This window comes from Culex pipiens, chromosome 3 (genome assembly GCF_016801865.2).
Source record: "Culex pipiens pallens isolate TS chromosome 3, TS_CPP_V2, whole genome shotgun sequence".
NCBI lineage: Eukaryota > Metazoa > Arthropoda > Insecta > Diptera > Culicidae > Culex > Culex pipiens.
The window spans coordinates 79,294,250-79,321,607 of record NC_068939.1 but is presented as its reverse complement, the minus strand read 5'-3'; the positions used below and the strand labels follow the sequence as shown (position 1 = coordinate 79,321,607).

Here is a 27,358-nt window from a genome sequence, read left to right as displayed (position 1 = left end):
GGAATATAATATTTTATTATAAGCTTTGGTTGTTTTCTTGGGTGTATAAATCGTTTAAAAAATCTTACAGATTTTTATGTCTTTACGTAAATGCATGACATTAAGCTAACATCGGAGTATCTAACATTTTGTTTCATAAAAAAGCTCAACAAATCAAACAGTTTGTGTCGTTCATCAAGTACAATTTTCCTTATCTCAACATCACTTCACCTATCGCTAAGCCCATCCAAATGACAGCGAACCTAATTCACCATTCAAACTCTTGCTTTTCAAACGTTTCTTAAACACAATTACAAATTAACCATTTTGACACACCCTCTGTCTAGTAAAACAATTGCATTATAAACATTACTTTACAACTGGTTATTGATGTTTTGTTTTTCATTTGTTTTTATCAGGCAATCTGCTATCGTCGTATCGTTTTTCATGTCATTGTTTTAATTTTAGGATGTTTTTTTTTTATAATTTAGAACCAACCTCCTACGCATTCTATCCATTCTATGCCACACATACAACTTTACACACTTACTCACACGCCCACGCAACTAACACAGATCACGCAACTAACAGTTCACTGAACCGTGCACGAGTGCCGCTTCAGGTAGTACCGGGCCGTGCTCGGTCGGTTCTGGCCCTGGCTGCTGGCGTAGTTGGGCAGCGACTTCCGTCTCCGCCGAACCGCCGGACTGAGGTTGTACTCGATGTTGGCCTGGCGCAGCAGCTGCTTGAAAACGGTCAGGATGCCTTCGTTGTTTTTGGCCGAGCACTCGGCATAGCCGCAGCCCCACTCGAGGGTGGCCTTGGTTTGGGCCTCCTTTTGCTGCACCTGGCGGTCCTCCTCCGGGATGTCCGCTTTGTTGCCCACGATGACGATTGGCACGCGCAGGCCACGCGCTTCGACGATCTGGAAGGGGGCGAGGAAAGAGGGAAATTATGTTCACTTGGTAAAGCATTCAAGATCTTTTTCGAAGCCCTTCAACGTGAAAATTAGGATGAATATGGTAACATTCTAAATTAGCTTCTTCGAACGCTAAGCCTGGTAGCAAAACGAATTCTGGTTAAAATGGAAGCATAGAAAATATATTTCTTCGTGCGAATTGTACCTGCTGTCATGTTTGGTCATTTTACCAGAATAAATTAATTTTCCCGATTTTCCACCAAAACTTATTTAAATGATGTGATAGCACAATGCTAACGCAGTGCATCGCAACGTAATGCATTTAGTGGCGATTCGGTAGAAGCTTTTGGATCATTCAATTTATTAGTAAATTACTGAAGAACTCACAATAACCTTTACCGCTGTTGGAGAAGCTGTGCTGTTGTATCGTTCGGGTGCAATGCGTTAATAATTAATTATGCATAGAACTATATAAAATAATTACAGCTATTGTATAACTAAAAGACAAACTCATGCGAAATTGGACGAGCTTTCCGGTAAAAATATTTACGAGACTGAAAAATCAAGTCTGTCATGAAATTGCCAAAAACCACCAGAAACCCTAATTTTTCAACATTTTTATTTAAAAAACCGCTGTATCTTCACAAGGATTGGACATTAGGGTGGCTTGAAGTTGTATGGGAAAATTTCAAAATGGACTAATTCAATCAGAACAGGCATTTTCCGGTCCCATTTGGGCTCCCAAACAACTCCCCAAAATTTGGGAGCGATTGGGTTTGACCCGGTTTTCCGCAAAGCGATTCAAATTTGTATGGAAATTTGTATGGGAAAACCCTCTTTTTTACATTTTAATTTTTATCATTTTCATTTTTCACTCAATTTAAAAACTAACACCGTAGAAGTATAGCCCTGAATGTCCTCTAAAACTTTCCCGAAGAAAGTATGGTCCTATCTTGCTTCTGGAAAAAGATACATAGTTTTTTAAAGAAGCATTTCAAAATAAGTGCTGAAAATTATATTTCTTGCCAACACTGCCAGTACTTCGGTAGATATTTCGAAATGTTATTTTTTAACGTAATAAGGAAGCAACCTAGCAAAATGGTTTCTTAGGAAAAGTTGTTGTATATGAATGTGGCTTTTATTTAAAAATATTGACATGCAGGGTGACACACCTACAGGGTGTCAACCAAGCCCTAACTTCTACTGGTGACCTTTTAGAGCGTTGGTGTCATAGGAAAAGTTGTTAAGCTACTTATTCCAAGAAATTTTGACATGGTTGGAAGACAGGGTGGCACATCTACAGGGTGTCAACCCATTTCTCGTTTCTATTTAAGACCGCTCACTTTACAGTGGAGCGAAAAGGGCACAAATCGCAACTTAGGTCTGCCACGCAAAAGGAGTCATTTTATCACATAAAATTTTCTGGGGAATCGATTGCACATGATTAAAAACACGGTAAAAAAGTCAATATGCTAGTTTGGCAACTTTCTGATAAGTTTGATTTTTTCTGTAAATTGCTATATAAAATAAAAGGAAGCTGAAAAATTGTTTTTTTTTCTGTAAAAATGTTCAGGACATTGGAGCAATCTCTGCAAAATCGGCCGATTTGGCTCAAACTTTATGGAGGCCTTCCCTATCACCAAAGAAGCCATTTTGTGTTATTGGTTCACCCATACAAATATCCATACAATTTTGGCAGCTGTTCATACAAAAATGGTACGTAAATATAGAAAAATCTGTAACTTTTCAAGAATGTTTTTATTGATTTGGTGTCTTGGGCAAAGTTGTAGGTATTGATGGAAGCTATTCAGAAAAAATAGAAACATGAAAAAAATTGTGATTTTTTAATTAACTTATTTTCACAAAAAATCTGTTTCTCAAAATCCGTATTTTGTAATCTTTCATTTTTTTGTGTTTTTATTTTAGGTGACAAAATCCGCATGTTTTAAGCCATTTAGAAGTTTGGATCAAAATTTTTCCGAAGAGTTCTAATTTTTTTAAATAGTGATTTTTGTAAAAAAAATAAATTTTGTACTTAAAATTGCTTGACCAAATTTTTTACGTAAAATTAAATTTGCAAGATTGGAAACTGGTTTAAATCATGCGCAATCGATTCCCCAGGAAATTTTATGTGAGAATCTGACTTTTTACGTTATTTTGTTCTTTCAAGATTTGTGCCCTTTTTCGCCCACTTTACAGTGATCAAAATGGTCTTAAATAGAAACGAGAAATGGGTTGACACCCTGTAGATGTGCCATCCTGTCTTCCAACCACGTCAAAATTTCTTGGAATAAGTAGCTTAACAACTTTTCCTAAGGCACCAACGCTTTAAAAGGTCACCAGTAGAAGTTAGGGCTTGGTTGACACCCTGTAGGTGTGTCACCCTGCATGTCAATATTTTTAAATAAAAGCCACATTCATATACAACAACTTTTCCTAAGACACCATTTCGCTAGGTTGCTTCCGTATTACGTTAAAAAATAACATTTCGAAATATCTACCGAAGTACTGGCAGTGTTGGCAAGAAATATAATTTTCAGCACTTATTTTGAAATGCCTCTTTTAAAAACTCTGTATCTTTTTCCAGAAGCAAGATAGGACCATACTTTCTTCGGGAAAGTTTTAGAGGACATTCAGGGCTATACTTCTACGGTGTTAGTTTTTAAATTGAGTGAAAAATGAAAATGATAAAAATTAAAATGTAAAAAAGAGGGTTTTCCCATACAAATTTCCATACAAATTTGAATCGCTTTGCGGAAAGCCGGGTCAAACCCAATCGCTCACAAATTTTGGGGGGTTGTTGGGGGGCCAAATGGGACCGGAAAATGCCTGTTCTGAAAAATCGATCATGTCGAGCCACCCTATTGGACATAGGACAATAGTCAATATCGGGGCTTTTTATGTAAAATTGTCTCGGAAATCGATTCCCACTATCGGTTTTAAAAAAATTGACCACTTAAAAAAAACAGTTTTAGTAAATGATTAATGTATTTTTTCAGGAGAGACATACCATCCTGCATTTTTCGTGAGTCTTTTTGTAACATCTTAGTCTATTTCCTCAAAAATTTTGAACAAAAAAAATCGTGACATCACCTTGAAATTTAACTTTAATACTTAAAAATCAAAAAATCTCACAGAAGTGACGTGTATTTTTGTTTCAGTGTATTTCTTTTCAGAAAGTTTGTCCAATTTCCTTAAAAGTTTATCTTTGACCACTTTTTGATACGATGAAAGGGCTTCGAGATACAATAATTTTTAAATTACAAAATATTTAAATAACTTACACCCTCTTCAAATGTTATTTTCGAGTACAACTGGCTCCATTTACACAAAAAATGGCTTATATAGGCCTAGGATGGATGTGCGACAAAAGGTCGAAAGACATAAGGTCGAATTGACAAAAGGTCGAATGCCAAAAGGTCGAAAGACATAAGGTCGAATGGACAAATCGTCGAAAGGACAAAAGGTCGAATTTGAAAAAATAGAATATATAATTATTATTTTTATTATTATTAGTTTTATTAAAGACACTTTACCATTGCAATGGCATTCGTGTCGTAATTATAATTTTAAACTTCAAAAAAATTCTTGAAAAAAATATTTTCTTACAAACAAGTCTGTCTTGTTTGTCGTTATATTTTTGTAAGTTTTTCCATTCTTTTAAACATGAGATGTCTTCCAAAAAAAAGTTCGACTTCTAAAATATTTTTTAAGTTTTAATTTTAATTTTAAAAACAACCTATTCTTGATTGTCAAAATATTTTTGTGAGTTTTTCCATTCTTTCAAACATAAACTGTTCTCCCAAAAAAAGTTTGACATCTAAAATATTTTTTTTGTTTTAATTTTATTTTTAAAAACAACCTATTCTTGATTGTCAAAATACATTTGTGATTGTTTTCATTCTTCCAAACATGAGCTGTCCTTCCATAAAAGGTCGACTTATATAATATTTTTTAAGTTTTTTTTAATTTAAACAAAAAATTCTTGACTGTCGTGATGTTTTTGTGAGTTATCTCATTCTTTCAAACATGAGCAGTTCTTCTAAAAAAAAGTTCGACTCCAAAAATATTTTTAAGTTTTTATTTAATTTTTAAAAAACTTATTCTTGACTGTCGTAATGATTTTGTGAATTTTTCCATTGTTTCAAATATTTGCGATTCTCTTTAAAAAAATACTATTTCTTAAATACTTTGTAGGTTTTTATTTTATAATATTGTTTTGAAAATTGTTGGAATATTTTAGAGACTTTTACATTCTTTCAAATTAAAAATTAAATAGTTTCGAAAAATGAAAAAGTCTCGTTTTTCAATCTTTCTTTCATGGTCAAAAAAAGAAAAATCTGACATCAAAAACGTAGCTGTATATATAAACATACGATTGTATTACAATCCGGGGGCAAGTTTATATTCAGAAGACCTCTAAATTTTTAACAATATACAAGTGAAATTAAAGAAAAACGTTCAAATCATCTTTCCATAGCTGCTTATCAATATTTGTGTATTTAAGCGCAAATCAAAAGTTTTGTTTTGTAATGTTTTTTTTTAATTCGACCTTTTGTTCTTTCGACGTTTTGTCCATTCGACCTTTTGTCCACTTTCGACCTTTTGTCCATTCGACCTTTTGGCATTCGACCTTTTTTCCCTTCGACCTTATGTCTTTCGACCTTTTGTGATACATTCGCCTAGGATAACATGTCTACAAAGTGTCATTGAAATCGGAGAGGGTCGAGTACAAAAGTACCAGAAAAATTCTCGATTTGAGTTGGAATAACTCCATAATGGATTGAAGTAATTTAAACTAACTCTCAAATTCTTCCTTTTTTTCTTGAACTGAACTGTTACCAAGTGGCTTCGTGTATTTTATTGTATGTAAGAAATTTAAACATTAGCCACTAACATAAAAAAATACCTGGTTAGAAACTAGTATTATCTCACCTGTTCCCTCAACCGCTCGACCTCCAGCCAGGTCTCCTCGTCGTCCACGGCGTACACCAGGATGAACGCTCCGCTAATGTTAATGGACAGGGCTCGCATCGCCGGAAACTGGTACGAGCCGGAAGTGTCCAGTATGTCCAGCGTCAGACAGGACCCGTCCGGCAGTTCGTACTCGCCCCGGTGCATGTCCTCGACGGTCTGTTTGTACCGCGACAGGTACTTTTCGTACAAAAACTGCGAAATGATGGACGACTTGCCGACGCGGGCCGCGCCCATCATCGTGACGCGGTGGCGCTCCTTGCGGGGCGTTATCGGTTCCAGGTCGCTGCTGTTGGTGCCCTTCGAGGACCGGTTGCTAACGAGCGACGGTATGCGGAGCCTGTGGCAGGTTCCGGGCATCGTGTCCGTGAGAGCAATTTTTGCGGCTTTTTTACAACGGTTGCAGACAAGTCGAACTTTCCGATTGATCTGAGAAAAGAGGAGATAAAAAATAATCCCAAATCAGACATCTGAAGAGACTGAAGACCTTTATTTATTCCTTGAAATCGACGCTGCCGCCGATAAAAATAAATCGAAATTGATCAGCCAGTTGACCAGAAGGGATACGGCTGGAAACATTATTTTTTCTCTCTATTCTAAATAAAGCAAGTACCGTCGTCAGGGGTAACATTGGGTCTGGGGGGCGAGATTGGGTCAAACAAAAATGTTGTTAATTGTATAACCCAATCTCACCCCCCAGACCCAAAGTCACTTCTGTTGACGGTACTTGCTTTATTTAGAATCGAGAAAAAAAAAATGTTTCCAGCCGTCTCCCTTCTGGTCAACTGGATGATCTATTTCGATTGTTTTCTATCCGTGGCAGCGTCGATTTCAAGGAATAAATGAAGGATGCCCAGGAACAGGACACGGTGGCATTCACGAGCGGCAGAGCCATGCCTAGTGCACGTGATTGAAGAAGATTGTTTCGCAGGAATGCATTTACAAATGTGTCATTCTTGCTACATGACAATTTTTAGTTGAAAACACATTTTTTTAAATAGTTGAGCAATTCTATTCCGAGATTGGATTGGGTCCTTAAGTCCTGTTTCAATTATTATGTACAACTGTAAAAAAAACACGATTAAAAACTATTTTCGGATAACTTTTGACAGGACAACCTTTTGCGATGGTTGAACTATAGTCCCCTTCGAACGAGCTGTCAAATGAAGCTTTCTGTCAACCTGAGCAGACGGAAATAACTTGGGAATAACATTTTTTGATATTTGAAAATACTATGCCAATAACATTTTATGATATTTATAACAAGATTTGTTATGCGTCGCTATGAATTTTTTGTTATTGGATTGTTATTATAATAACAGACTAATAATTTTTTTAGTTATTCTTGTAACAAATCTTTGTTATTATCCGATCATCCCAATAACAGTGGTGGTATTCTTCCATAACAAAAACAAATATTCCAAAGTTGTTTTGGCTTTCAACCAATATCAGACCGATAACAAATTTTGTTATGATAACATAAACTGTTAATAAACCCTTTTGTAAAAAATGATTTTTCGAGAAGATTCCATTACACTTTCTGTTATTTTAACAGTATTTGTTATTGAAATGCCATCATCAGGAATTTTGTTATTACCGTCTGCTCGGGAAGAAGGGCCACGCAGTTGATTTTTAGAAATTGAAATAAATATTCATTTAAAGTCTTTTGCGGTTGTACAAAGGGTCATTGTATTCAGAAAAATAACCTTTGTCGTTTGAAAACAATGAAACCACCACTTTCAGCTTAATTTTAAGAGTCAATTTAAGCCAAATCTGTCTGCATCCATGACAATAACCCTTCACCCCACAATTAACTCGGTGATTCGAGAAAATTCACTGCAAGTGATAGAAAATCAATGTTTTCTATTTGTATCTCTAACTTTCTCAATAAAAATAACAATTTTTTCCCTATTCTCAAAATACTGGCATCGTATGCTGGACAAGAAACCTAAATCATAGGAAATGCTCCTATAAGCTATGGGCTTTCAAATATTTTAAGGACCTTTTAAATAAAAACATTAGAAATGTTTCTAATTATCATGGATCACAAGATTGCATTCCCAAAAAAAGAAAGAGTGCAAAATCATAAAAATAGGGTCCAAAAGATAATTAAAAACCACCAAAATTTATCAACGCTTTTGCCTTTTATTCCAATTATTCCGTAATCCAAATAAAAATTTCTTAACAAAATCCTTCATGTAATTATTTTTTACGAAAACAAAAAGCTAGGAAATGTGAATCATGAATAAAAAAAATCATCAAAGAACTTGTCTCATGTTCCTTTTATTTTTTGCAACGTTTTTCATTAAATTAATTGATTTTATTCCAACTGCATCCAGGGATTATAAAGCCCAATGCATAAATTCATGCCCTTATTGACGCAAACAAACCTGAAAATTAAAGCGTTTCAATAATCTGTTAAGCATTTTGCAAAGGAAACTTTCAATTAAATTCCAATGAAATCCCGTAATTTGTGCAAGGAAAAAAGAAACTGCTTCAAAAGGACGAGCAAAAATTGAACCACTCCAAGCATTTTGGTTCCCTGATTCCACCTTTTTTTCCTCTGCTTCATATTGTTCAAATGGTGAGCTGCGGAGGAAAAAGAAAAGTGTATAATTGATTCCTCTCTGACCTGCACTGGACACTCAAGAACACCGGACTGGTCGAGGACACTCGAGACAGGACTTCAAAGCTCACTATTCTCGTCCGTTGGGGATGAAACTTTAATGTTTCGAGTGAGTTCATTTCCAGAAATGGTTTATTACTTTCCTGGTTGGTGGTGGACAATAAATCTGAATTTTTGATTATTTTGGTGAAAAGTTTTTAACTAGAGAGGCCAAAAGTATTGGTCACTTTTTCGTTTGACACTTTTTTAGTTTGTACCCCGTTGGTCAAAGTCAAACTAAAAAGCAAGATTCCCTGCACCATGCGGTACACGCGGTTCACTTGTACCTTGGTTTTGCTTTGCGCCAGCTTTGTTCGGTTTACACCCGTACCCGACTCACACGAGCCGAGGGTATTTTGGTTCATCGTACCAGCGCACCACGACACTCTCGGCTCGCCGCGTCGGTTTTGTGTCTGGCACTCGCCCATGGCATGAACCCAGCGTATGAGCCAAGATGCTTCACTCGGTACGAGCCGAGGTACGTGCCATGGTACGCGCTGGTGGTACAAACCGGGTTCAATACCACGGCACGCTGGGTTTATGCCATGGGTGAGTGCCAGACACAAAACCGATGGGGCGAGCCGAGAGTGTCGTGGTGCGCTGGTACGATGTACCAAGATACCAACACACAAATGGGTTTAGGCTCGTACCGAAGCCGTGTGCGTTGGCATGGGAAGCTTGCTAAAAAGTGACGAACTGTCACTTTTTTCACTTACTATCAAACCAAACGTTTGGTAGTGTGTGTGTGAACTCCGTGTAAAAGGGGTGTCAAACTAAAAAGTGACCCCGTTCGTTTGACAACAGTTGGTGTCAGACCATCGGGGTGTGAGTGTATTATTAAGCATAAGACATTACAGTTGAATTTTAAATCCTAAAGGAGGTATAAGGAATGGACAAACAAACAAACAAACTCGCACTTATTCGTGTTTGACAGTTGGCCAAACTCGCAAACAAAGAAAATTGTATGCAGGATAACGTTTCTGCAAACAAACGCAGGCAAATAAACAAAACAGACAAACTATCAGAAAGAGCGAGTTTGTTTGTCATAGTCTAATACCTGCTTATGTATAAATGCTTAAAAGATTCCCAACTACTGTAATTTTATGTACCAAAATCAAGCTGACAATTTATGCAGCATTTCTTTCCTCTGGGTGTAGTTATCCCTATCTGGTAATGAAAATCTATGAGGATAAAAATAAGTCACCCTCTCGCTCATTACGTCAACTTGACTGGGTCTAACCGGATCAAACTGATCTGCTCCCGACTGCCAGCCAGGAAGTCATTAAACAATATTTAACTTTCGCCGAACAAGAAGGACAACTTGGACGCCGCTGACAGGCTCCGACGCCACCGTTGTTGGTATTCCGTCCCGTGGCGCGTCCGAGAAGGAACCTTAACCAGCTTGTCTGCTTCGGCAAACGGCTGGCAGGGGGCAAAACACGAAACAAACTTATTACACTTTTATTACCTTTTGATACTTTGAGTGAAGTATCTAGTCTCGTTGGCTGATGGCAATCAACATTGACAAGGTTATGATGTGTTTGTTTGTGTGTGTGCGTATCAGTTTCTTCTTTTCAACCTTGTATCTTGGAAAGAGGATTAAGGGCTTTTGAAAAGTGTGCGAAAAATGCGGAAAGTGGACGTCTTCGTAGAATAATCATATTTCCCAGCGATACTATACATAAGCAATAAAAATCTTTCCGGGATGGTGAAATTGTGCTTACGAGAAAAAAACGATTTCAACGGTAAACGCATTGAAAAGAAGAAGCTTGAACCCTTTTTTTCATTAGCAAAGCAAATAATTCGTTTGAGCATTACGGTTACTTTACAGAGGAAACCTTTTCCTCAATGCATATCTTCCGCTTGCGCGTTAAATTATCATATTGTTCCATGAGAAAATGTAACAGTAGGAAACGTTGATGCTTCATTATAACAGAAATGCTCGCTTAAAAAGGTGTACACAGAATACCTGTGTAAGCTAGATCAATTATGATTATATGTCTACATTATTTTACGGCCATGGCCTAGAATACCAAGCGCGTGGAAAACACGGGATCGTTCCAAGTAATATGCCGAGTTTTCCGCACGCTTGGCATTCTAAATGTTTGCCGCTGTGGAGCTTGAGAAAGGGTCGATAATTGCTATTATTTCTCTTTTGGTGAACTATTTAGTATTGTTGAGTAAATGCTTCGAGAACATTCGGTATTGCTCTTGGTATTGCTCAATGAAGTGTGTGCACTTTAATAAAAGTTGTAAAAAGTATGTTTATCAAACTTTGTAGGGTTACTTCAGCCAGTTTTTTTTTCAAGTTTAATGTTGTTTGTAATTGAAAAAAGCGCACTACACAATTTGTCGTAAAAAAATTAAAACTTTTTGTGATAAACAAAAAAAGTTGAATTTTAAAAGGTTGAAAATTTGGTTGGTTGACTTCTTTTTAATATTAATATTATCGAAAAAATGTGAAAAATGCGAAAATCAATAGAAACTGATGAAAATTTCATCATAATCTGATGTAAGATTACACATATTTTGAAACAAAAACTGTCACTAGAGGACGATTTCCGAGATTTTAAATTTCCTGGGAATAGAAAGTTGAATTTTGCAATCTTTTTCCGTGACCCGGGAAATTTGAGGTTATGTGCAAAAGTTATTATATGTTGCCAATAATTTGAAAGAAATTCAATATATTTACTACAATAAAATGAACTCAAGTACATTTAGTCATGGTTGTTAAAAATTTAAGAAACCAACCATATCAATATTTTAAATTACTTTGTGGTATTCTTAAAAGATCGAAGTAGGTTGCGTGGCAGGTCGGACGCAAATTTTTCTGCTCGTGTCATTTTTTTGAAGTTTTTGAAGTTTTTCGGGTTTTTTCTATCTATTTGAGTAAAAACATTGTTATTCGGACGGTTTGTGAATGTTGCGGAACCCGGTGCGCGCCTGTTGGAAGAAAATAAAAGTACTTCGTCTGCGCCGGATGGAGATTTTCTATGTTCGCGTTTGGAGCAACTTTCTGCCGGATGCCGATAGCCATCAAGTTCTGGTCCAAGATCGTCTCGACCCTTGAGGAGGCCCAGTAGAAGCTGGCCAACGTGTACAAGCGCATGGAGCTGTCTGACTGGAACATCTCGGAGGGACTGCGGGAAAAATACTGCGGACGGAAAATCGGAGCAACTCAAGATTGAAGCATTTCAATGTTTTTGCATGATCATCAAAATTGAAGAGATGAAAATTTTCTGAAGACTCCGTTGTTTGGTGAGACCTTTCCTTTTTAACTCAGTGACGTAATGGGAGCAAGGGCGTCTATGCGAAGTGTCCCTACACCCGCTATAAATTTCCTGCGCTTGGGGAGGGAAGCGGGAAACCATTTTGATCTATGCGCCGGTATTTGTAGCATTAAAATTCGTGCAAAAAAACTTATGCACGTGGGTGTACAGATTATGGAGTAAAAGATGATCGAATTGTTCACCTAGCGCTCACATGAGTTTCGGGACCAAGTTGCCTGCGGGTATGGGGATCATACATACATACATACATACATACATACTTTGTGGTATTCTTTATACTTGATGTAAAAGCTTTCCGAATCTGCAAACGCAATATTTCTAAAGCCTGTTGGAACTTAAAACCTTTACTTTTTTCCAGAGTCATTAATATTCATTACAAACAACGATACAAAAGCAGCATTCAAAAGTAGATTCTTGTTTATTTATTTCGGGCATTTGTAAATATTGGATGAAAGAATACCGTAAACTGGGGTGACTTTGATAGGTTTTTCAAATGCTCGTCAAATTAATATCTAAACATTTTTGAGGATTTTGAGTATGTAAGCAGTAAGGGATAGCTTATTATCGAACATATATGCAAAAATGTGACTGTTACATTGGATGTATCAAAATTAGTGGCCAAATCAAATTTCTATCAATGTCACCCCGGGCTATCAAAGTCACCCCAGTTTACGGTACTAACAATTATAAGGAAAACTGAACTGAATATTTGAAACTACTGGCCTCAAACTTCACGAAAGATGCTAGAGTTTTAATAAAATAACAATTTAATTTTGGTGCCGATGCGAAACACTTAATGATTATTTTAGTTTATCATGTCTGGGCTGTAAGAGCTTATTTTATAATGTAAACTTTCGGCTCCCCATTTTGTGGTCAGTTATTACATAATTTTAACAAGTTTTTTATCTGAAATCGCAGATTATGCATATTATTCGTATGTTTTACCTGAAAATGGCTCTGTAATTTTGTATTCAATTTAACTTATCTGGTGTCACTTATTGGCTTAATATAATTTTGCGCATTATATATGTCAAATTTCCGGGAATCTCGACCGAATTTAACGATAAAGCTTATTTTTCTGAGTACAATGACAACTTGTACGACTGCAAAGGATTGAAAATGGATTTTCAAATCAATTTAAAAAAATTAACTTCTCGGCCCTTCTTGACAGAAAAGGTCCTACCGTCAGTGGGGGTGACTATGGGTCAAAAAACGATACACCTCTCGTATTTTCTTAATAACAAAAACAATGTAAATAACATCGAAAATCTTTCAACGTAGATTTGTTCTTAGATAGTTTACTAACATTTTCCCAAAATATGGTGGATTTTGATGAACACTACCTTAAATGCCAATTGTTTGAAAATTGACTCAATCTCACCCCTTAGAGGGGGTGACATTGGGTCAAATGAAACTAAAATGATGCTCAAATACAGCGATATGGTAAAAACAAGCCATCCAACAGTGTTTCTTGTTCGAGGGAATCGTATTGACACGCTACAATGTTTGAAGTGGAGATTTTCAAACATTTGGGTAGTTTTCGAGCAATTCTAACAATAATATAAGAAAAATTATTTTTTGAGAGGTCATTTTTGGCCAAAAACATACCCCAACTTTACTGCCGTTTTACGGCGATATGATGTATACGCCATTTTGGACATTTTCAATTTTATTGTACAGTCTGATAAATAATCTTAAAAGCTACCTCCTGACGAAAGAATTTTTCAAAAAACTGCTCTGGGGCCCATTTTATTAAGCAAACAAACAATGATGTAAACGCCAATTTTACTCATCATGATGTATGTATACATTGAGAATTGATATAAGTCAAATTCAATACTGTTTGAATGTTGAGGTTTTTGGGACCAAATCAAGACTGGGCAATATTTTATTACATTATTTCGATTTAATTTTCGAGGGGACGTCCATTAGTGTGCTGAACCTGGGAGAGTTGCGCGCAAATTTCGAAATATCCATCTGTTTTCGGATGCGGCCAGACTTTTCAACAAAATACACAGTTTTCAAATGAAAATATGGTCAAATTTTTTCATTGTCATATCTTTTATTTATCTCAAAAATTGCATTTTTCGAGCCCTACAACCTCCCAAATTTTCATCCAGATTCATAATATAGTTCTGGAGTTAGAGCCGTTTGATTGACCTGCCATAAGAAAAAAAAATCCTTAAAAAAAGGTAAAAGCCCACCTGGTGACCTTCGCCAACATTTTTCATTTCTGATTTTATTCGAAATTTCTTGCCACATTCATAGTACAGACCATGAGTGAGCATCTGAAACAAATCGACATCGATCGGCAATCCCGATCAATTTTTAGATCGATTTACTTTTTGCCTTTCTTACCAATTTCTTACTAAAGAAAGGTATAGGTTTTCACGGCGTGTTTTCTGGGCAACCATAAGGAGAAAAAATAGTCATCACTACTTTCAAATGTGTCTTATAGGAAATTTTCTCAGCTTTCCAATGCTTCTAAGAGCGAAATGTTTCATCGGAAAATTTCTGAGATATCTCTATTTTAAGTTTTTTCTTTTAAAATCCTTGATTATTAATTGGACACTTTTAAATAACAGTCCAGGAAACTTGTCAAATTATGTGTTTCATGTGTCTTTTACTCATCAAAATGTGCAGAATAAGACAAAAAACAACTTTGTAGAAGGTTGCAAACCGCTAAACATTTTGAAAATTAAGTTTTAACCGAATTTTTGGATATGTGGGATTTATTCAAATATTAAAATAATAAAATTAAATTGAAATATTATTTTTAAAAGAACAAATAGATTATTACATAATTGATGTGTACAAATAACACCGGTCTGCTCTGATCCTGCTTGGAATTAGCTGATACAACCGAAATTTCTACAGGTTTGAGATTGATAGGGTATTACAAGATTTTTATGAATAAATATAATATTTCCTTAATCAAACACTAAACAGTTGCATGGATACAAAACATGTTCAATACTAGAAATTAAACTGCAAATTACTGTTGCGAGCTTTAGGAGAAATACTTTTCATTAGTTTGAAATGATTTTTTTAGTTTTTTTGTATTAAATGATTAAATGATTAGCAATATTTTAGAAGTTTATAAGACTCTCATCTTCAATCTCATCTATAAAAAAATATATATATATATATATTTCTTGATTTTTTTTTCAAATAGTTTGATAAGAAAGTTTCTGTTTGTTTTTTTTTTTTTTTTGTTAAAATATTATTTAATTTTTGTTCAAACAAAAAAAAATGTTTGTGACGGTGTTTTCAGCATTCTGAATTGGAAGACTCGAGTTTAAGTGCTACTTTTAAGTGCATTTTCAACAGAAAACATTTTATAAAATTTAATTTTTATTTTATACTGATGAAAATTAAATTTTATAAAATGTTTTCTGTTGAAAATGCACTTAAACTCGAGTCTTCCAATTCAGAATGCTGAAAACACCGTCACAAACATTTTTTTTTGTTTGAACAAAAATTAAATAATATTTTAACAAAAAATTTAGTATATTTTCGATTTCAAATCATATTTTTGTATTTATGTTCCAGGTTAATGTTTGCTTAAGAAAATATCAAATTTATTCATTAAAATTCAATAATACCATTAACAATCACAAACCTGTCATAGTTTCGGTTGAACAAGCTAAATCAGAGTAGACACGTGTTATTTGTACACAAAAAATATGTAATTATCAAATAATTCTTGTACAAAATATATTCTTACACTGTTTTATGATTTTAATTTCTGAATAAATCCCATATATTCAAAAACTTAGACAAAACATGATTTGCAAAATGTTTAGCGGTTTGCAACCTTCTACAAAGTTTTTTTTGTCTTATTCTGCACATTTTGATGAGTAAAAGACACATGAAACACATCATTTGACAAGTTTCCTGGACTGTTATTTAAAAGTTTCCAATAAATAATAAAGGAATTTAAAACCAAAAACAATAAAATAGAGATATGTCAGGAATTTCCCGATGAAACATTTCGCTCTTAGAAGCATTGGAAAGCTGAGAAAATTTCCTATAAGACACATTTGAAAGAAGCGATGACTATTTTTTCCTGATAAGGTTGTTCTAGAAAACACGCCGTGTTTTACTTTAAGGCAGGACGTCATTTCCATCTTCGTAAATATGTCGATTCAGCATGAATTTTAATCGGAAAAATCGTCAAAAAATCACACTGCATCGATTTTCGACGCTTCGTCGCCAAGTCGACAAGTTGTCAAGTTGAGCTTCGAATACTGGCGCGAGAATGCTGGCGCATATATTTTGTGGCTCGACTTATACTCATTTTGTAGTAGCTTGTCTACCGATGTTTCCTTCAATATGTAAGATATCGTAGCTTTTCGGTTTCTTTTGCCCTGTCCGTTTTTGCATAACTGTCCAATGTTTATGCAAAAACCTTTGTGACATAGGACATTCATCCGGCTACAATCATTTTGTTTCCCCTGCGCTCCTAAAATCGCCTAAATGTAGACTTCATTTTTTCGTGATTTCGTAAGTTTATTTAACAGGGTTCATTGGATAGGATAATGGGAGCTTTCTAAACTTTTCATCGTTTATTTCGTTTTCAAAGTGTTCAATGCTGGCGACTCCAATGGCTTTCTTCCTAAGGTTCTCGCGATTGAGTGTGTAGTGGTGCGTTTGTTAAAAATAGCTATCTCTGACTATGTCACTCTCGTAGAAGCTGAATGGCTAGCTTCCCTGCACCGTGCGGCACACGCGGTTCACTTGTACCTCGGTTTTGCTTGGCATGGTGCGCTGGTACGATGAACCAAAACACCAACACAGTCACACAAAAGGGCTCGTACCGAAACTAGAAAACCAAAACCGCGGTGTGCGTTGTTGTGAAGCTTGCTATGATCGCGTTTGTCATAATCGCTTGTTTGATTAGAATCGTACAAACATATTGTACGATTAAAAATATTCATTTGGTGAAAATTGCGTTTTTAATTTCTTTTGGAAATCATATCATTCATAATACTCATAATATCATCATAATACATTGCTTTCATCATAAGACTTTCTTTTGAGCTGACGTTATAAATAAACAAAGTCGATGTTATTAATTGAAAGAAGTTCTACCATTGTTATATTCTTTAGTAAGAAAGGCTCTTTCTCACCCCAGGTGGGATTAAATCGGGTTTTGAGTAATTTTGTCTGAATAATGAGTGAAAATGAGAAATTCAACAGAAACTATGTACTGTGTACCTGCAAAATAAAACTTATGTATAAGAGGAGTTCTGCATTCGTACGAAATTGGTTGAGAGCTGAGTGCAAAGATGTGACGGTATATCTGTATATCTTCAACTTTTGTACTTTTGTGGAACTAGCAATGCAAGGGGTCGTCGATTTGCTCTGAAAGTGACTTATTGATAAGACCTTGCGTTTATTGGAAAATCGATGAATAGAAAGCGTGATGGCTTGCACCATGATATTACATTCCTATGACACGTTGCTATCATCGTCAGATTTCTTTCAAGAGCAAATCAAATGTTTTGTAATCATGTTTATAAGATGATTGCACAACTCAAATGATACATTGAACATTTTTAAACTCAAAAACAAAAGCTTTGTTAAAAATCAATTTTACAAATGTTTGTTTTTTTAAGTATATTGAACAGAACTGTTTTAACAAATATAATTAGTTTGAGATTCTGATATGAAACCCTAGTTAAAACACATGGTATAAAGCACGCGTGTCAACAAACCACGACAGAAATGAAATTCAAAACAAATCGTTGGGACATATGTGATGTACTGTAGCCAGTCATAACTCAACAAATTTAAAGGTTGAAATGATGAACACAAATCTTTTAAAACAATCACTTCACACTTCGTTGCACTGAAAATCAACTAATCAAACCAACTGATCAAACTACGTGTTGGTTCTCGCTGGACCGGGCTGCACCGCAACAGTATGGTGACCTCAATCTCGATAAACAACACATCATTTGAATCCGTGTGATCAAAGTATGGGCGCAAGCTAGCAGGCAAGCAACAGTCTCGGTTTCGGGATTCATCCCCACCTCCTTTTCTCTCTCTGGGCCAGGGTGGGTGTCAAGTCATGGCACTTAGCATAAACAAGTCCTCCAACCGTCTCCACCCGGCAGCGTCGTGCGAACTCAGTTGGAGTTGATTCCGGTGATATTCATGATCTCAACACGCAGTGCATACACTAACACAAACACAGCCCCGTAACCCCAGATCAAGTGATTTAGAGCAACAGACTTACATGGTACAACTACCCCAGGACATCATCCTTCCACTGCTAACTACCAACCAGCTGGCCATCGAAGAAGCAAGTGGATAGTGTGATTACGAGTGGAATACATTTTATTTATTTATTTATGTAATCCTATGATTGATCGAATTTAGAGAACCCTTTTTCAACCTAATAAAAATTATTTAAAAAAATAAGGTCAGTTTGTTAAAAGTTATTCAAAAAACAATTTAAGCAACAAAAATAAATCTTTCAAATAATGCTCCAATATTTCTAAAAATTGTCCCAACGGTGCAGCGCATGATAGTGGCTGGTTAAGTTGTCGCCTCAAAGCTCTCGCCACGCGCTCTGATTGCAGATTCATGTCGGCGCACGAGAAAACGATACAATCCTGAGCCTTTTTCTTTTATAAGCCTCCCACTCTTGTTGGCGCCCGGTCTGACTCTGCCTATCGATGGGTGGTTTATTATGTTGCTCGTGTCTGTCATTTGGAAGGAAAGTGGTCACCGCTGGCTTGGCTTTTTGTTGTACGGTGGAAGGTTGCACAGTAAAAAATGGTGAGTGGTAAACAAAATAATAGCATTCTACAATTAATTAACAAATTGGAATGTGTTGAACGGAAATAAACTTAAAAGTTAAAGTTAAAATTAAAGAAAAAACATTTTTTTTACTGAACACACAAAGAAGTGGAAACACTTCTCCACGATCGGAAGCGGAAGCAACCTCGTTGATGGGTTTAACGCCAATGAGGAAACAGTTAGTTGTGGCGACAATACGCTCCATTTATCAGGAATTGTTTTGCTACCCGGTAGGGTGCCTACGATGAGTTAGACTTGTGTTTCTGTGCTTCAGGCATGCAATTCCAAATATTATTTTTTTACAATTCAGTTTTTTTAATGTCGATAAACTCCACTCCACTTTAGAAGCCTCAGGTGGTCAGGGACCATTTTTCCAAAACTGACCTTTTAAAACTTTAAAAAAAGAGAATTAAAATGTCTAAAAGTTGTAGAATTCGAGTAGTTTGATAGTTCTCTTTTGACGCACAACTTTTCCATTCGATTTTTAAATGAAATTTACTTTGTATCAAAACGTCTGCCAATTAAAAATCAAACTGCTTTTTTTGAAATATTATTGCATAATTTTGACTAATAATGATTCTTTAGTTTTGAATAGATCTTTTTGTTTGGCTTGAAACATTAAGCATTGTTTTCAATATATTTTAATTTAACATTTGAAACCTGAAACATTGAGCCTGCCTGCCCTCCTTCTTAATTTGAACTCCTAGACCTACCTTCACATATACATATCGACTCAGAGCCATGTTCTGAACGGATTTTGACCGTTTTGGGTTCATTCGATCCGTCTTGAGTTCCCATAAGTCTCTATTCAAAATCAGCAGGTTTGAAAAAGTACTACAAAAGTTAAATTAAAAAACCATTTTTAATAAGTTTCGGAAGATTGTAAAAGTTGTTTTTGTCTTGTTATACGTATTTAGAAAGGTATTGAAAAGACCTTTCCAACGCGTCCAAAATATTGAAGATCTGACAACCCTATCAAAAGTTATGACCACTTAATTGTTAGTTATGCAATTTTCTAAAGCCGGATCTCAGATATTTTGATAAAAAAGATGTTCGGATCAATCATGCGACCCATTTTTGGATGCGTAATAAAAAACCCTTTCCAACGAGTCCAACACATTGAAAATCTGACAACCCTATCGATCGTTAGGAGTATTTCAAGCTATGTTTAGAGAAAATGTGCAGGTTGAAAATTTTTACGCATCCCAAAAAAACTGTATAAATGTGAGGAAGGCATCAACCACCTTACGGTGGATTAATTAACGTTTTCAATGAAATTTGAAAGTGATATTTTTAAATTAAGATTAGGCTGGTACAAATTTTATATAAAGCTTCGTGACCCCCCCCCCCCCCCCTCAAAACTGGCCCGAAAAATCTTTTTTTTTCAAAAAACTTCAAAATTTCAATAGAAATTTAAGTGCAATCAGCAGAAATTGATTTATAATGCATTCCCCTGCGTTTAAAATCATTTTAAGCATGTTTGGGCTGATTTAAACAAGTTTGGAATTTTTGAAAATTTTCGATGACTAGTATCGCAAAAAAAAATTCGTTATTTTTTTTTGTTTTCGACAAATCTTACTTTTTTTGAAAACTAATGATTGCAAATCAACTGAACTAGTGTAAAATGCATTTTAAGCTACTTGTTGCATTCAAATATTGAGACTACGGCTCCCCCCCCCCCCATCGACCCCGCCCAGAGGCGAGGGACAAAAACTTTGAAAAATATTTGCATCGGCCTTATAAAGCACAATAATTATGGATATTAGAAAAAAAAAAATTATTTTTTTTTGCTAAACAATCGAGATTTTTTTTTAAACAAGATTAAATGTTGTTGTTGATGTTATCAAGGGAACTTTAACCCTATGGGTCATTCGCTCCCGTTGGTAAAAATTAAATAAAAACTAGATTAAATGATTTTTCTTAATTATTAATATAGTTTAATTTTAGCGGATAAACATTCTAGTTTAATTTTTATTGAGCGTATCATAACATTAACAAATAAAAAAATCTATAGCTGCTTCTGAAAAATCCTTAGAAATCTTCATGTGCGTTCACTTTTTTTATTGATGTTTTTACTTCGGCTACTAAACGAACTAAAATTCAAATCTTCATAGATTTTTTACAACAAGTTTTATTTTTAAGTTTCAGTATTATATTTTACTGTTGTTACAATTATAAAATTGAACTTAAATTTTCATAATTTCATACGACATTTCATCATTTCTAAACTCAATATATTTAAGAAGCTACCTAAAAAAAACAATAACATTTCATTCGGCGATTGGAACACTCAGATAAAATGTCCATCAATTTCAAACATTGAAGAACTCCTCTAGAGAAACCAGCAAATGTTCAAACCTATCCCAATCTTAAATTATTTTTAGTTTCTGTTTGAAGTTTTTAAGTAATTTACGATTAAATTTTACTGAAAAATACAACTTTTTAGATTGGCTTATATACTGATCCCGATTAAAAATGGTTCTTTGAATTTACTGTAGGGCATTTTTTTCGAATATTTGTCATTTTTAGCATCGTGGTTTCTATATAAACCAAGTCATCCAACAGTGACAAGGATTGAGAAATTATATAATCCGTAAAATAAATACTTTGACTCAAATGATTGTATATTGTATTGTATTGGCTTGAAAAATCGTGGGTAAAATTTTTGTCCATGAAACTTTAGAATTTTTACTGAAATAGAAGTGCAATCAACTGATTCTGTGTCTTTATTAGAAGTGGCAATATAATTTGTTTCGAGTATTCCATTGAACATTAATATCAAACAAATTATTACCTCCGAGCTAAGATATTTTTGTTTGCCCAGAGTCATTTCAGGCGTATTTATTGAGATATTGTTAAATTGTCTGCCTACGTGGATCAATCGGACCACGCACTGGACTCATAATCCAGAGGTCTTTCTCCCCGTGCCATAACTTCACACATTATAAGGTGTCGATTCCGTTCCGTTTTAAATGCATTTTTTATTCTAAATTGTTGGGTTACGATCAAAACAAGAAGACAATGTCTCATTTAAATAAGTATAATTTTCAAACGATTTTTTTTTTAAATTTTATCTGTTATTTCCAATCCATCACATTTCTAAACACACCCTAGCTGCAAAATTTCCACGAGTTCATGCCATCCCATTGACAGCATTCCAACACGTGCACGGGCTTAAGAATCAATCACACCGATCAGAGCACTGACTTTGCATAGAGCATAAACTTCTCGCAAGTTCGCCATTTGATTAGAACATTTTTTTTTTGTTCAGACCGCCTTTAGGAATGGCATAATTGGTCACGCGTAAACGTAGCTTTTTGCGCATCTGCCCAATTTGAATTGCTTTTTTTTGTTGCGTATCGAAGCTATTTATGGGTCCCCCTCCCATCACTCGTATCAGGTCGGTCAAACTTTACCGCCAGCTCATGGCAATGCCGGTAAATGGAACGCGCAAAACAAGCAAAATTAACAATGTCAAGCCCCACCCACCCACGAGGGGTGTTTGTTATTGTTCACGATTTGGCTACATTGATCGACCCCTCGTTGGTGCTTTTATTAAATTAGCAACACTTGGCTTTTGAAGTGGTGTGTACTGCATGTTAATTATCGTTTATTGATTACAAGCTGGCACTGATAACAATACCGCTTTGTTGATTTTGATAGACATTTTCACATTAATAAAGTAAAATGCTTAACAGTTGGAAATTGCCATAAATTTGTCTCAAATCTCAAAGATAGATAAAATGTTTCCCAGATACCACTGCTGCGCACAGATAACACAATTGAGCAGTACTTTGCCGTCGTAAATTTTTATTTGATTGAATTTTGATGGAATCTCAAGTAAAAGGAAAATTCCTTCCTTCGTACCTTACCTCGCGACCCTATAATCGAATTCGAGGAAAATTGTCTCGTACCTTTTACAGCACGTTGAGCATCGCAACAGTTTGGCTTCCAGAAGAATCTTCGACTTGCAATAAATGTTTGAAGAAGCATCGAGCAGTTAAAATTTCCAAACTAGAAACACACACAGAACATTTACTGGCATGTTTCTTACTAAAATTACACTTATTAAATTAATGAAAGCATTTGAATCATAATAACCAACATGAAATATTCAGCTCACTTCATGACAGATTACACTTTGCTCAAAACAAACAACTTGAAAAAATTAGCTCCTTTCATATCGAGATTTGTACTCTCTAGTATCGTTTTCCCATTCGGTACCGAAAAGTAAACCTCCTAAACCTACACGAAAATGAATTCATTACGCGGTGCGTCTACGATTTATCAAGCACATCAAAGAATGTTTGACGATTTGGGCAAACTTTTCCATTTAAACTTAGCAGCAGCAGCAGCAGCACATTAAATGAAAGGATTGAAAGTGGGTTCGTACTTAAATTGTTCCTAGAATCGAGTGCAAACCGGTTTGACATCAGCAAGTATAATCGATTTATTTTAATTCGTTGTGGGAATGAAGCATTACATCAAATTGTTTTATTTTCATACGATTAACAATTTGTTCGAATGTTCTTCCCTGCAAACCATAATGACACAGCAGTATGCATTGATGTTGATGAATACCAATCATGAGCAAAACAATCAGAACATTCACAGTAAAAAAAACCTTGTTATATTTCATCTGGGAAGGGGCACATGTGTTATGTCAGAAAAAATGTGTAATTTTGCCTCTGAAAATGTGTAATTTTACCACTTTTCTGGTGTAATGTAACTTTTCAGTCTAAATTGAGTTAAAATTACATCATAAAAGAAACTTTAAAATTTACACAATTTTTTACTGTATATGATTTTTTTTTAAATCATTAGGCATTATTTTTCAATTTTTTTGTTTCTCGGCTCTGGACAAGGTTGAGGGGGTAGGGGGGGGGACTATTAAGCCATACTCTCAACATTTGAAAGAAAAAATGTTTTAAAATGCATTTTACACTACTTCAGTTGGTTTGCAATCATACATTTTCAAATGTAATATTTGTCAAAAACAAAAAATTAAGCGAAAAAATAAACTTTTGGCGGTACTGTACATCGAAAATGTTCAAAAATTAAAAAGATTTTGGATAAAACCAAACAAACTTAAAATGATTCAAATCGCAGGGAAGTGCATTTTTTTTTGCACTAAATATCCATTAAAATATTGAAGTATCTAAAAAAAATATTTTTTTTTGTCCCCTGAATTTTTGGGCAAATTTTGGAAGGCGGTGTGGGGGGGAGGGAGAGTGACATGAACTTTTGAAAATAATTGTACCACCCTAATTTTAAATATTTCCAGAACACCAGATCACCATTCTAAACTCTAGTGCAAAAGATGCATTAAGTCCCCTAAACAAGAAAAAAAAACATAAAAACACATTAGAAAATAAAAAAAAGCGTATTTTTCTAAAAAAGCTGACAAATTGTCATTTCATATTAGGATTGTCAATCATATTAGGATAAATTTCTACCAACTCACACGAAATCAGGAAAAGTTGCCCCGACTCGACTTCGATTTGCGTGAAACTTTGTCCTAAGGGGTAACTTTTACTCTGATCACGAATCGGAGGTCCGTTTTTTGATATCTCGTGACGGAGGGGCGGTACGACCCCTTTCATAACATGCGAAAAAAGAGGTGTTTTTCAATATTTGGCTGTCTGAAAAGGTGATGAGATAGGAATTTGGTGTCAAAGGGACTTTTATGTAAAATTGGATGCCCGATTTGATGGCGTACTCAAAATTTAGAAAAAAACGTATTTTTCATCGAAAAAAAAACACTTTAAAAAGTTTTAAAAACTCTGCCATTTTCCGTTACTAAACTATAATTTTTTTTTCGAACATGTCATTTTAAGCGAAATTTAATGTAATTTTCGAATCTACATTAACCCAGAAGAGTAACTTTTTCATTTTTCATTTTAAAATTTTGTAATTTTTCTAACTTTGCAGGGTTATTTTTCAGAGTGTAACAATTTTCTACAAAGTTGTAGAACAGACAATTTTTGATATATAAACATAAGGGATTTGCTTATAAACATCACGAGATATCGCGATACAACGAAAAAAAAAATTGAAAAAGTTACTTTTTGCGTTTCTCTTTGTTTCGTCGTCCGTGTCTGTCGCAGGTGATGACCATGATCAACGACGACCAAGTTTTTCAAAACTTTTTTTTAGTAAAATCGCGATGACTCGTGATGTTAACAAGCAAATCCTTATGTTTACTTATCCAAATTTTTGTAATTGTCTGCTCTACAACCTGGTAGAACATTGTTACACTCTAAAAAAATAACCCTGCAAAGTTAGAAAAACACAAAATTCTAAAATGAAAATTTTTGTTCAAAATGAAAACAAATACTCTTCTGGGTTAATGTAGATTCGAAAAGTACATTAAATTTCTCTTAAAATGACGCTTTTTAGATGCAAAATACGTGTTTTCGGAATTTTGAATGCGCCATCAAATCGGGCGTCCAATTTTACATAAAAGTCCCATTGACACCAAATTTCTATCTCATCACCGTTTCAGGCTGCAAATTATTGAAAAACACCTCTTTTTTCGCATGTTCAAAAACGAAAGGGGTCGTACCGCCACTCCGTCACGAGATATTAAAAAACGGACCTCGGATTCGTGATCAGGGACAAAATAAGTTACCCCTGAGGACAAAGTTTCACGCAAATCGATGAGGGGTCGGGGCAACTGCTGTGTGAGTTGGCGGAGAATTACCCATTAGTTTTCAAAAAATGTAAGATTTGACGAAAATAAACATTTTAGCGAAAAAAAAAACTATTTGCGGTAATGCACATCGAAAATTATCAAAAATTCACATGAGCATAAGCTAATACATTTTCAGCATACAAATTCACAATTTAACTTTTTTTCCCAAAGAGTCCAATTCTACGTTTTAAATTCACTGATTAATTGAACCATCATCTTATTCCATTACACCCCGTGGGGTGTAAGGTTCAAACGTACCTTCGAAGAAAAGTATTCCGCTTCGGTGAATCTTTTTACGCACTGTCTGGCTGCTGGCTTCCAATCCCGAATCTTCAGTATACTATGTGCCAATTATCCTTGCTTCCAGCGTTAATTAATGGCCCGTTTCCAGCGGATAATCACTTCAAAAACACACACAACAAAACGGTTTCAATCCCCAAGCTGCGTTCAACGTAGTAGTACTACGAACGTTCTGATATCAGCAGCTCATTAAATGTTATCTACACACTAAAATTTGTTTGCGATGAAACCGTATATCCTTGAGACTGGCAATCCGTTGGCACTAAGTAATGTTATCCCTTCACTGAAACCACTGAAACGCCGTTACACGCCACAACGGAGAAATCCCAAATGTTGTTGGTAGTTGTAAATAATCAACTGTGTGTGTGTATCACTTTCCCCAAAAAATGGAAAATTTATGTCCAGCTTCTTATATCGCACTAGAGCACCGGAACAAGACTGATAGCGAGGACTTTGATCGCTTTGTAATTTATACACTAAGCGGTGGACATTTTCGCTCTCGTGCTCTCGATTTCGCTCTTTTGGAGCAGACAGCATCCTCGCTCTCTCTCTCTCTCTGGCAGGATTTTCCTCGCGCAAAACAGACTGTTGATAGCATCCGTTTTCTTTTCACGCAAACCCCGCACCACCAACAACATGGTTCCGGTTAATAGAACAATAGACCGTTGGTTGTGGTCACACATTGACGGTTGAGGCGTGTTCTTTTGGAAAGTAAATGTTGAACAAAGTAGTAGAGCAGACACTTTTGATTTTGGCACTGAGCCCGCAATAAATTTTGAGGGAACGATTCTCTCCACTCTGAATTTTGGGTGAAGGGACATGCATCAGCTCTTGCATCAGCTTGTAGAGCGAGGTTTTCAAAAAATAATGTCCCATATTCTGGGAACCCTAGTGTTTACTTATAAAATAAAACGTAAAAAACTCGATTTGGCTATGGGCGGGAAGGGGAAATAGTTTTACTGTCAAGAACTTTTTTATACGGTCCTATACTGCCTGCCTAAATGTCCCATATGCATTTTCATCACTTTTGAGTTAATTATGCAGTTTGGTTCAAAATCGTGTGCTCTTTCAGAAAAAGCCTACAACATACAGTACTTTGTTCTAGAAATCTGGAGGAAATCCATTGAAAACTTTACACGTAGCCTTATGCGTGGGACAAATTTTAAATGCGTTTTTCTCAGCTTGCTGATTTTGCATACATTTATGCGAACATGGGCAGTATAAACATATGAAACACAATAGCTTATAGGACCATTTAAAAATAAAAACTGTAGATGTGTAACATAACCACCTGCACCTTTTTTTCAGTAATATATCACAAGACTTTAAGGTAAATAATAAATAAATAAAAAAAAATCTCATGATTTTTGAGATTCAGCTTTCACGAGGCACCCAATTTTCTTCTAAGAAAGATTATCCTATAACTATCCATTGGTTTGTATTACAAGAAGTTTGGTTAAATATTTGTCCGTTTCTATTTTCCGGAAAGATGAAAAAAGCTTAAACTTGAAAAAAGTATAGCACTTTTATTGGACCGGACTCTCAACTCGAAGATGCTTTTCTACAAGACGGTGTTTAAGCCGTTGCACAATGGATCCAGGTGTGACAAAAATCCGAAAAATGAAAGTTAAATTTCAGTAGTGTTAATATTTTTCTATTTTTTCTCATACCTTCAAAAACTCTTTCCCAAATTTTGAGCAAGATTGGATGGAATTTGATTTTTTGGC

At 35.3% G+C, this 27,358-nt stretch overlaps 1 protein-coding gene across 1 annotated transcript; it reads right to left on the bottom strand.

The window, feature by feature from the left end:
* Positions 1-26,055, bottom strand: LOC120422639 (ras-related protein Rap-2c-like). Its single transcript, XM_039586137.2, has 3 exons — positions 25,590-26,055; positions 5,834-6,301; positions 1-904 (listed from the first exon to the last, which is right to left on the bottom strand). The coding sequence occupies exons 2-3, from the start codon at positions 6,230-6,232 to the stop codon at positions 572-574; spliced, it is 732 nt and encodes a 243-aa protein (XP_039442071.1). The 5' UTR covers positions 6,233-6,301; positions 25,590-26,055; the 3' UTR covers positions 1-571.
* Positions 26,056-27,358: the final 1,303 nt, after the last annotated feature.

What these genes read in the sequence shown, in the direction of transcription:
- LOC120422639 (XM_039586137.2), bottom strand. Translation starts at nt 6,232, where the DNA reads ATGCCCGGAACCTGCCACAGGCTCCGCATACCGTCGCTCGTTAGCAAC. An exon ending in TCGAGCGGTTGAGGGAACAG is followed by an intron (nt 905 to 5,833) that starts GTGAGATAATAC and finishes GCCCCCTTCCAG; the next exon opens with ATCGTCGAAGCGCGTGGCCT.